Source organism: Sapajus apella, unplaced genomic scaffold (genome assembly GCF_009761245.1).
Source record: "Sapajus apella isolate SASKATOON/1434 unplaced genomic scaffold, GSC_monkey_1.0 scaffold54, whole genome shotgun sequence".
Classification (NCBI taxonomy): Eukaryota; Metazoa; Chordata; class Mammalia; order Primates; family Cebidae; genus Sapajus; species Sapajus apella.
Window position 1 is genome coordinate 14,565,551 of NW_022436994.1, and position 12,269 is coordinate 14,577,819.

At 40.2% G+C, this 12,269-nt stretch overlaps 1 protein-coding gene across 5 annotated transcripts in view; it reads right to left on the reverse strand.

Moving 5' to 3' along the window:
- Nucleotides 1–12,269, reverse strand: part of POU6F2 (POU class 6 homeobox 2) — a 469,840-nt gene that overhangs the window by 14,475 nt on the left and 443,096 nt on the right. For all 5 annotated transcript variants that reach the window (XM_032244455.1, XM_032244453.1, XM_032244451.1 and 2 more), the window contains one exon: nucleotides 2,985–3,153. In XM_032244455.1, the coding sequence (XP_032100346.1) occupies nucleotides 2,985–3,153 (169 nt within the window). The remainder of the gene's footprint in view (nucleotides 1–2,984; nucleotides 3,154–12,269) is intronic.

Consider the following 12,269-nt stretch of genomic DNA (forward strand, 5'->3'; position numbering starts at 1 on the left):
ATATATATATATATATATATCTCCTTGGTCTTCTTCCTTGGTTCCTGGCACAGGGCTCCTAAAACTCTGGTAATTTCCTAACAAATAGGGGTGCTAGGAGCATCTTTTGTTATAATATTTAGTTTTTGACCTCAGTTCCTGACACAGAGTTCCTAAATCCTTTGGAATGTCCTGGATGGTAGGAGCATCTTTTGTTGAAATGGGATAACTCTTAGGGGCTCCTGGTTAGCTTTATGATACTGGTTGGTCATCAGAAAGACAAAGCCATGATTAGAAGCTTGAAGCTTTTAGCCCCACATTGATTCTTTAGGGATAGAAGAGGGCTGGAGTTTAATAATCAATCATGTCTACATGATGCAGCTGCCACAAAAATCACTAAGGTGTGGAATTCGAAGAGCTTCCAAGTTGGTGAACATATCCACATTCCGAGAGAGTGGTACCTTCCAACTCTATGGGGACAGAAATTCCTGAATTTGGAATCCTTCTAGACCTCGCCCTGTGTACCTCTTCATCTAGCTGTTCATCTGTATTCTTTATCATATCCTTTATAGTAAACCAGTAAATGTATTTCCCCGAGTTCTGTGAGCCATCATAGCAAATCATGGAACCAGAGGGATATGATCCATATTCTATTCATTCTTTAGTTGGGTTTGAGACAGAAGGGAATTAAGTAAACAACATGCTTAAAATTTGTAACAACTCTTAAGTCCAGCAATGGTTAGGGCAAAGTGCAATTCCTGGTCGTATTGTTAGACTCTGTTGGTCTGCCAGAGCTAGTATGGAGCTAGCATGGTGTCCTTCAGGCTCTGCATATGGGTTTGAAGTTTCCTGCTTCAATTGCATGTGGTAAAAGAGTGTCTCTTTCCCAAGTCTTTATATTTTAGACCAAGGATATATAATATAGTTCATTCATCATAAACCTAGAACTTATATGTCCCACTGGCTACTGTGCAATGGAAATTCCATCTGGCCCATTAAAGTATCTTTGTTATTGATTTCTGAAAAAGACTAATCCTTCACTGCCCAGCTGTGACAAGTGACTGGAGAGAACCCAGTTCCATCCATCTGACTGTCTGCTGTCTGCCAATCCCTTCAATCATCTTTCTATCCGTCTTACACATGTTAACTCTTTACCTTGTGTGAAACACTGTTAGTAGGAGGTTGTTTGTACTTCTTTTTCATATTTAACTTATTTCTTCTCTGTAAGATGCTTAACTTTGGTTCCTTTTCTTTCAGGACCAAAGCTTAACAGCCTATCCTAAATTTGTGACATTGCTGCCATTTAGAAATGGAGTATTTTGCAGAAACTTATACAAAATATTCAATTGCAACAAAGTTTGACTCTTTTTCCCAAAACAACCCTAGGAAGAATTTTTTAATTGGGGAAAATCTGGCTATAATTAAATTCACTTTATCCTTAACTTTATGCAAGTCAGACTAGGGTTTCTGGAGAGGGTTGTATATTGAAACAACCTAAAATACAGTTGATGGAAAATGTATATGTATTCTGAAACTCTGGTGTTGACCCATCTTTAAGATCAAGAGCATCCAGGCTAGTCCGGTGAGGTACCTGGGAACTTTTTTTTTTTTTTTTTTTTTTGAGACAGAGTTTCACTCTTGTTGCCCAGGCTGGAGTTGCAATGGTGCAATCTCAGCTCACTGCAACCTCTGCCTCCCGGGTTCAAGTGATTCTTCTGTCTCAGCCTCCCAGGTAGCTGGGATTACAGGCACATGCCACCATGCCTGGCTAATTTTTGTATTTTTAGTAGAGATGGGGTTTCATCACATTGCTCAGGCTGGTCTCGAACTCCTGACCTCAGGTGATCCGCGCAGCTAGTCCTCCCAAAGTTCTGAAATTACAGACGTGAGCCACCGTGCCTGGCCTTCCCGGGCATTTTGACATCTTTCCATAATGCCTCATTCTATTTTATTCCCCACCCACAAGCATCTTTCTTAGCTGAATTATCAGTATAATTGAATATAGACATATGTATATATGTATAAATAAAATTATTTTTCTTTTTTATGAAGGATTGCTTGTCAGGGAGGTCATGGCAACCCTCCATTTTGCTTTATGTTAAGATTTGCCCCATGATATGTGAGGATCCTACTGTTGCTGCTATAACAGGTCATTCATGACACTAAACCAAACACAGATCCTCACATGTCCTCATTTTATAGGCATAGATGCCTATGGAGGCACCATAGCTACTGGAGTTTTGGTCACTAGTGAATTGCAATCTTTGCACATGTTCTGCAGTTTTATATATAAGTAAAAACTGCATTAAAGGTGACTGACACTAAATCAGACCATTGTCCCATCCATCTTAACATGCTGTTATTTGCACGTGATAAATATGCTATCTATATATCTAAAAACTATATATAGTTTATAGAATGGTGTTTGGCGAGACAGACTTGCAGGCTTATTCTATTTCATGAATGGTTGTTTGGAGATTTCTCATCTGATTCCAGCCCATGTAGCTTCCCCTACATGCCACTTGAGGCGGCTCATTGTACGCACACACCTACCCGCCCACAGGCATGCTCTCTTTTATTTCCTCTGACACCTACAAATAGAACGGCAGGGGACTTCAAACACACAGAAAAGCAGCTTGACCCGCCAGCTGAGTGCCTGTTGTTGGTTATTTCAGTTGTGAGCTATGTGGCTCATGCCCTGAAAGCTGATCAGTTGCTACCTTCTGAAGTGGCAGGACTGACTCAGCACATCAGGAGCCACTTAAGATGGAACCCGGTCCTTGATAGCCACTAATCCAGGGAGTGTGCTTTAGGGGCCTGCTTCCCTAAGGAACCATCTGGTCCTGGGGACGGACTTCATCTCAATATTGACCTAGCAGTGCCAGGAAATTCCTCTGCAGGGTTGAGAGAGAAAGAGAGAGTGAGAGAGAGACAAGGAGGAAGACATTGCAAATAGGCAACAAGAAGGCCACCATGATTTAAACTGAGCCAGAAAGGATACTTACTGCTGACTAACTGGCCCACGCTCAAAGCTGAAGAAGAGGAGGATGAGGAGGAAGAAGAGGAAGCCTGCCGGACGGGACTTTGAGACATGGATGCTTGGCTGTGAGCCAGGTGCAGAAGGTTGCCTTGGGAGGCTGCTTGACCCACTGACGTCTGGGAGGGTTGGTGGAGCTACATGAGGGGATGTAAAAAAAATACACAAATGAATGAAAAATTAGGGGGAAAATGCCAGGGAACAGGAGTTTCATCTGGGGGTGAATCATTTTATTTCTAAGAATATATACTTTTCAGGAAGAGTGCACACCCTACACAGCAGGCAGGCATTTTTTTTTTTTTTTTTTTTTTTTGGTAGAGAACATTTTGCCACTTGCTTGATAGGCATTTTATTAGTAACTCTAAATATATTATTAATTCCGTACTTTTCTTCCAGACTCAAGAATCTGGATGCGTTTCTGTGGAGTTGATAAAATGCTCTCTGATATCCTAAGGAAAATTCAGAGAGAAGATGGGGAGTCAGGACAAAAATATCTGGTAGGATTTGTAGCTCTCAGTTGTTACTTTCTTACTCTTGCTGGCCACTGTACTAAGGACATTCATTAATTTTCCTATCGGCCTGTGGTGTGGGTACTATTTCCACCCCTCTCTTACAAACAGGGAAGCTGAGACACAGAGAAGCTAAAGGATTTTATAGGTTTAGCCAGCAAGTGTGGAGGAGCTGGTCTCTGGACACATGAAGTCTGACCCTGGGACCTGTGCTCTTAGTCACGATTCCACAAGGAAGAATTAATTAAATTTTTAAAATGGTGTGTATGTTAAGGAAGGCTGTCTTTCTATTCATTTATTCATGATTCTTCTACAGGTTATCAAAGGACTGTTGCTCTGAGAGGTGAGAGGAGCTCAGCTGAGTAGAGAAAGGAGAGAGGAAAGGGAAATGCTTGCAGGTTCTAGGTCTACTTGGAGACTTAGGAGGGATGTCTTTCCATCATTGTTTTTCTCCTGGAAATCTTCCATAAGGTCAGTCCAGGACCCCAAGCAGGTAGAAAATGAGTCTCAGCATTAGCCACCTTTGTTGATTGGATGTAGCACTTTTCGGTTTGTAAAGCATTTTCATATCCATCATCATTCTCACAGAGGTGTAGAAAGGCTTTTGTAAGGGGAATCAGCATGTGAGTAGAATTAGGTCAGGACCCGAACTTTGGTGGGAGAGCTGTCCCCCAAACAGGCACCAATCTGAGAAGGTCTACCACCTTGTTAGCACCTAAGAGCCAGCCTGGGGTGTTTCAACTTCACATTTGTTACTGCTTTCCCGGCGTGTGTGTGTTCATTTTTTCATTAAACTTTATTGTGATATAATTTATACATAATGAAATAAATTCATTTTAAACACAGAGTTTGATGAGTTTTGTCAAATGTGTGCATGTGTGAAACCACCACCACAATCAAGATATAGAACCTTCTCATCATTCCATAATGTTCCTTCCTCTCCTTTGCCATCAATTTCCCCTCGACTCCCTGCCCTAGACTGCCACTGCTCTGCTTTCTGTCACTCTGGATTCATTTGGCATGAGTCCAGAAATGGAATCATACGGTATGTACTCTTTTTGCATCTGGCTCCTTTTGCTGGGCATACTGTTTTTGAGATTCACTCATTTTGTTGCATGCCTCGGTAGCTCAGTTTCTTTTTAATTGCTGAATAGTATTCCCTTCCATATCATATATGAATGTGGTATATTGTTTATGAAATTATCTGTTGGTGGGTGTTTGGGTTGTTTTCAGTTTGGGGTTATGATGAATAAAGGTGTTATAAACATTTATGAACAAGGCTTTGTGTCTACTTGTGTTTTTGTTTCTCTTATGCAAATACCTAGGAGTGGAACTTCTGGATCATACTGTAAATGCATGTTTAACTTTCTTAGAATCTCCCAAACTGATTGCCCAAGTGGCTGTACCATTTTATGTTCCTGCCAGCAATGTATGAAAATTCCAGTTGTTCCACATTCTTGCTGACTCTTAGGATCATCATGCTTTTTGATTCCCTAAAGTGTTTTTAACCATTAAGTTAATATTTTACTTTCAGACAATTGTTAGTAAGGACCTACTCTTGAAATATGCTGAAGGAGCTACTTCCCTTTCTGGTCCCCTGTGTTAATAATTAATAATGGCTCCCTGACTTACATGGTATTTCTATGCCGCAGATGTGTTTGGTAGGATTACGTGAAGTAAATAACCAGCCTATGTGGCTGCTGAACATTAGAAGCCAAGCTCCCACCCCATAGTGCAGGGCTCTTCCCAGGAAATCACCCTGTGCCTCCTACAGAATTGTTTGCAGTTACATTTCAAGTGAACGCCCGTATTGTTACTCAGCTATGTGAAGTAGAAGCTAGATTACAAACCAAAGACAGTTACAATTGATGGGGGATCCCAAATTAATATGCATCAAGCATCTGCCAAAGGTAATTAGCCAATCTGCTGAGCACATAATCAACAATTGAATCCAGTAAATTTTATACTGTAGGGACATATATTAAAGACTAAATCTATTTTTAATTTGTTTAATAAAATGTGATGGATATTTGCATGTCAATCTACCCACTATAACCTATTGAGTTTTCCTTCTAAATAGTGTTACTTGGCAAAAGCTTTTTATAGTTTTGAGTTACTGAATCATGAGATAGTCTTCAGTTTTACCATTCCATCAATATTTTATTGGCCCTGGGTGTGGTAAAGAACCGTCAAGGACTTGGAAAAGACACCAATCAATTTAAATATTTTTTCCTCAGACACAACACAGTAAAGAAAAAATTACTAGGCTGTAATTTTGCTAAAGAGTCGCTAGAGCGGCCGGGCGCAGTGGCTCCCACCTGTAATCCCAGCACTTTGGGAGGCCGAGGAGGGCGGATCATGAGGTCAGGAGATCGAGACCATGCTGGCTAACATGGTGAAACCCTGTCTCTACTGAAAATACAAAAAATTAGCCTGGTGTGGTGGCATGCGCCTGTAGTCTCAGCTACTCGGGAGACTGAGGCAGGGGAATCACTTGAACCCAGGAGGGGGAGGTTGCAGTGAGCCAAGATCGTGCCACGGCACTCCAGCCTGGGTGACAGAGAGAGACTCTGTCTCAAAAAAAAAAAAAAAAAAAAAAATCACTAGAGCAAGCTAGGTCTTATGCATTTAGCTAGGTGAGAGAAGAAATTTGAGATGAAAATGAAACAATTATTTTAAAAACTTATTCTATGTCCATAGAGTCAAAAGGAGAGTCAAAAGGCATCTAAGATTTCTAAGAATCTAAGAAAGATATTTTTCTTCCAAAGTAAATAATCATTTCTTTTAGGACATTGGGGTCCTGCTTACTCTCTAGATTTTAACCAGACAGTTCAGAAAACCTAATACAAATTTTAAAACTCCTGACTTGTCAAGGATGAAGAAAATTATACAAACAGTGGCATCCTATTGGAACCCAAAGATTTCCTTCCAATTGCCAGTGTAAACGTGAATCTGTTAATTCTGAATTAATTGCAAACTCAGATAGAATAGCCTACTGTACATGTCAGAATCAGCCCAGAGACTGATCTCTCGTCTTCATAACATCTTTCCTTAGAAAAAGAGGACTCTAGCGGTACCACTTCTGCTACTTTTCATTACTAAAACTGCAATTCTTTCAGGTGAACTATGAAATATAGTACTATCTGTCATTGGTATTCTTAGTTTAATGTTTTGGTGTATTAATCTTCAGAAATTTTTATGCTTAAAATATATTTATCAAATCAGAAAAGACAAAGCAGAGATTTAAGCTACTTTATAAAAAAGCTCTGGGGTTCAATATAAAAATTTAATATATGTTAATTTGATTTAATTATGTTGTTGTTTTGGACACTGACTTAACTGTGAAAATTATATATACTTGTATTGCCTAATTATTGGCAAAGGAAACAGACATTTAAATACTGAAACATAACTGGCCACAAAAATTGGAATAGTTTACTAAAAGAAAATGCAGGGAGTTAGGGAATAATTAGAAGCGGAAGAAAAAGTTTCTTTCTTTTCCTTCCTGGAGGGAAAGGGAAACTTATATGCTTCTATAAAAGCAGATGTGTTATTACATTGCCTTCATTTTGCGAGGCCAAATATATGAGTAGCATTCATTGGATTCTTTCTACCTGTTTTTATATACATTATTTTATATCCTGGTAATAGTCCTCTTTTTTAGGTATTGGTATATTGGTAACATCATTACAGGAGAGGAAACAGAGACTTAAAAAGATGAAATGACTTACCTGGGATTACACAGCTGATATAAGTAAGCTTTGAATCCAGGTAAGTCTGACTCAAAAGCCAGCACTCCTTCCACTATGCCCTGCTGCCTCTCAACTCCATGATCATTGGAGATGAGCAGTTACAGGTCAGGGAAGCAGCAGGGATCTCTAGCTGGGAAGTGTGGGAACAAATGAGATATGTTCAAACTGATAGATCATGGTGAGCTACACTTTCAAGTTGATCATCCCTAGTGCAGATCATCATGATCTATCAATGTATTTTTCTTCCTAATATAAAATTTCAAATATTTTTCTGGTTTAAGAATTATTCTCTGCAGTTCCCTATTTAAAATGTCATATTTTAAAGAAAACGTGGTATTTTTGGGTAGCTAGAAGATTATCCAAAAATAATATTATGATTTTAGTGTAGTCTGGGGACACATCTCAGATGCAGTTGCCTACAGATTGTCCTTTGCTTCATATAATTAATTCCGGTTACCTGTATTACCCCCAAACTTGCTCTTCTCAGTATTGTATCCTGTTTATACAGTCATATTTTCTATTTATTCGCCACACTGTTAGTAGACTGCCTAAAGGAGCTTGAGTTTCTCTCCGTCTAAGTTTACATGGTCACTGTCTTGTGTAAATAAGCTGAGAGCATGGAGAATCTGCAAGAAAGAAGAGAGGAGGGACAGCTCATATGAGCCTGTGGCTGTGCATTTTCCAGAGGGGGAGAACCAGATGTCCGTCCCACACACAGAATGGCAAACAGAGCACAGGATGCAGTATCTGAGAAGCTTTCTACATCCTGCTGGCTCTCATAGACTGGCTTTGTTGGTTTGTTTGTATTGGTTGGCACTGCCAGGGTGTTAAATATATTCACCAAAAATAGATTGAAATAACAGCACACTGTAAAGGCTTTCTTGATTTTTCATACCACTGATCCCTAGGTATCTTCCATGTGTCATGCAGTATATCCTTAATAATGTTTTAGTTTCTGGAATAAATCATCTCTAATTAAATGTGTGATATAAAAATAAGTGGGGTGGCAAGTGTCTTGGAAAATGGAATAAAATGCAAAATGTACGAGACAAGTTGGAAAAGTGAATGCCTATAAACAGAAAATTCAAATGGGATTAAATATAGAGAAACTCACTTGGAGAGGGGAAACCTCTCTAAATCTGCAAAGGCAAAATGAAGGAGGGCTGGCCTTCTACAGAGATGTCAGGGAGCCATAGTGAACCCAAGGCTGAACCCTCCCTGTGCTGTACTGGAGGCAGTGAATACAGCCCAGAGAGGCCAGCACTACTCACCCTCCCTGCTTGCCCTAGTTGGCATTTTTCTGAGTAATGTGTACCTTGGAATAGCTTAAAAAGAAATTAAGTCAGTGGTTCTCAAGATTTAGTTGCATCAGAATCACCTGGAGGGCTGTTAGAGCACAGATCACTGGGCTCCACCCTGACTTTCTGATTTAGTAAGCCTAGGTTGGGGCTCAATAATTTGCATATCTAACAAGTTTTTTTCAGGTGATGCTGCTATTGTGGGTTGGAGGACAACAGATTTTGGAAGGAACTCCTCTTGGAAAAAAAATTAAAGAAAGTGGATCTATTATGTCTAGACAAAACAGGCCAGAACCAGACATAATAAGAACTTTGATTAACTAGGAGGGTGTAATGAATACCTGAGCCTTACTGAGGAGTTCATTCTACTGTGGACAGGAAAAGCACAAGTTTTAAATTTGCAGAGAGATTTAGGGTTGACATCAGGGTGAGCTACCTTAAAACATTTGGAGGACCTGAAACATGATACAAGGGAGATTTTAGCTATCTTTGTGGAAAATTTGGGGAAAAAAAAGAGGAAGTTACCCTTTTGGCAGGGCTTAGGAGACTTACTGGGTTTTGCTTCCCACTCTATTCTATGATTGTGAAACATCTCTTTAACATAAGTAGGAAGAAGAGCCCCAAGTGTAAGGCTCCAGTACATGTGTCTCCTATCTGCAGGGAATTATGGCAGAAACACCAATGACCTCAGGAAAGAGAGAAGACAGCAGAATCCCCCATGCCAGGCACTATGAAAACATGAGGAAGCGAGGAGAGTTAGGATGGGAGGATTTAGTGGAGATACCCCAACATAGGCAGAGAAGGCCAAAACAGTCACAAAACAAGCTTGGAACATGCACTAAGAGCTCAGCAGGTACAAATGATGGAATGGAAGTTAGATTTCAGTGCAGAGCAGCAAGTGAGAGATTACATGCAATTGAGGTAATGAGGTGGGAAAGCGTGGAGAGAGGAAGGGATTGACATTCAGAAAAGAGATAAACAGAGAAGACAGTGCTGTGTGGAAGGGCTTCCTAAGCCCCTGGTAGGCACAAATTTGGAACATACTGCCAAGTTTCAGAAGAAACAGAATTGGAAAGACACAGAAGGGCCTGAGCTGGGCTTCTCTGGAACATGGCAAGGATGCTGGTGTCCTAGACAGTGAAATACTATAATTGGGCAGCAATTAAATAAAACACATGTGACTGAGCACCCACCATGGGCTGGGTCCTGAACTGCGTGGATGAGGCTGAATCAGTTTGGTCTCCACTTTTCAAATGTTGACTCCTAATAATGATAGAGTTTGACAAAAATGAATGGAGTGGGTGAAGGTGGGGCGAAGAGCAGAAATGAAGGAGAAATGCTTCACGGAGAGCATTCAGACAGGCTTCACAGAGGAGAGAGGGTTGGGACAGAGGAGGGAGAATGCATCCAGATCCCAAAGGATGGATGAACAGAAATTTGCCATACAGGAAAGGTGGGAAGAGGTTCCAGGCCAGGGGTGCAGAAATCACAGAAAGTATGAATGAATCATGACAGCTGAGCTTGCCAGGGAGTAAGAAGGTGAGACCAGAGAAGTGAGAGAAGTGAGCTATCCAGATACATGGCTGGAAGGTCAAAGAACTGCTCTGTATTGGGACCACCCATATAGACAAACCTTTCACCTATTTAGGCGAGCCCTTACTATATTTTAGATCCCTTATGGGTGGAAATGCCTCATTTCTATCTCATTCTGGGTGGCTTGAGAAAAAATTGAGAAACAGTAATTCAGGCCAGGGCTAGGAAGGAACATTAATTCTTTTGAAAATTAGTAACTGAATACATTTTTGTATTTACTTGAAAAATAATGGATGGATTTTGATAATTGCATGGCATTTTAAGAGAACTAATTTGAATAAGCTGTCTCTCATTGGCTAGATTGCTTTTTGAAGAAAAATTGAGTGCCTTCATGGATGGTAGTCTCCAAGTATTATAGCTATGGTATTTAATTTTTGAAAAATCTTAATGCTTTGATTTTGCAAGTTGCAGATTCTTCTCCTTTCAATGGTCTCTCTCTGCCTTAATGATACTAAAAAGCCCTGTTAACTTTTGTCTTGATTTAGTCAAAAGGAAAATAAATCTACACAAAAATCATGTCTGTGTGGCTTATGAAGAAACTAATTCACAGGCAGAGGACAATCAGGGGAAAGAAAACCAGGGCCTCTAGAGCGACCTTGGGAGGTATTCACCATAGGCCACAGCAGCGGTAGAATCCCTTGGAGGAAGCAAAAGGTTGCTTTTGAGCTCCACTAAATATTTTTTTATTAAGTAATTCTTTTTTTCATGCACACAGATTCTCATCACTCTCTTATTTTCATCTGGTTTTTTGTTTGTTTGTGTGAGACTGAGTCTCACGGTGTAACCCAAGCTGGAGAGCAGAGGTGCGATCTCAACTCACTGCAATCTTTGCCTCCCTGGCTCAAGCGATTCTTGTGCCTCAGCTTCCTGAGTAGCTGTGACTACAGGCATGCACCATCATGCCTGGCTAATTTTTTGTATGTCAGTAGAGATGTGGTTTCACCATGTTGCCCAGGATAGTCTCGAACTCCCGAGCTCAGGCAATTTGCTTGCCTCGGCCTCCCAAAGTGCTGGGATTACAGGTGTGAGCCACAGGGCCTGGCCTTCATCTGTTTTTTTTTCTGACTTTTATTTTCTGGTGTTGCTCACCAAGGATTTTTGATGTAATACTGTGGAAATTGTATCTAGGGCTGTCGAATAGTGATGTATTTTTTTTAAAAAAAACATTGTACGTATTTCAGATGATCACTTTGAAGGTTCTTCTCAATCTCTCATCATTGGAATGAATCATCATCAGTATGTTGGATACTACATTCTTAGATTCAGACTCTTTTAATTAATGGTAGGAAGATGTGAAAATTAAAGATGTCATTACTTTCATTAAATTAAAACAAATAATTCCAGGACATCTGGTCTGACAGTCCTGTACTTTACTTTACTCCACAAAAGTGAACTTCCTTCTGAGTATGAGTTAGGGAACTCTCTGTTCCCATAATTTATGACATATTTTACCATCAGAACTACGCTTTTGTGAGATCAAACATTTTTCATAAATCACATGAAAAAATAAATTGAGAAACTTCTCTACTGTATGACAGACATCCTTTATTTTTTAGTGGTTGTCCATATTATGTTTCTTCATTGTAAAAGGTAATATTTAAAGAAAAAAATTGAAGACCACTATCCTCATACCTTTTGCGCTTTTAACTTTTTGACTCAGGGGCTTTTATGATCTACTAGCCTCAGAATCATTGCTTTTACATCTGGGACTCAGACTTGTGCATCTCCTGTCAATTTGCCCAACTTGTTATCTTGATTGCATGTTCTCATGGTGTCTCAACCAGAGCCAACACCAATAAATCAAGTCATTCATTTATTTCTACAATTTCCCTGATACTTTCTGACCAGGTTCACCATCAGTTTCCTGGATATTCCTGGGACAAGGACAGACCACTGGCACCTGCCTTGAACAAGAGGGACAGGCCTGTGGGTGCCCACTGTGACTTGGGTATTTGAGACGGTGCTCGCATCCCTCGTTTCAGCTGTGCTCACATGTTCTCTCAGCGTGCACATACCTGAGAGGTGCATGTATGTGTACTGGTGAAGGGAGCCCGCTCTTTGGGATGCTGGTTGTAGCTGACATGTTGGTTGGGGTGTACTT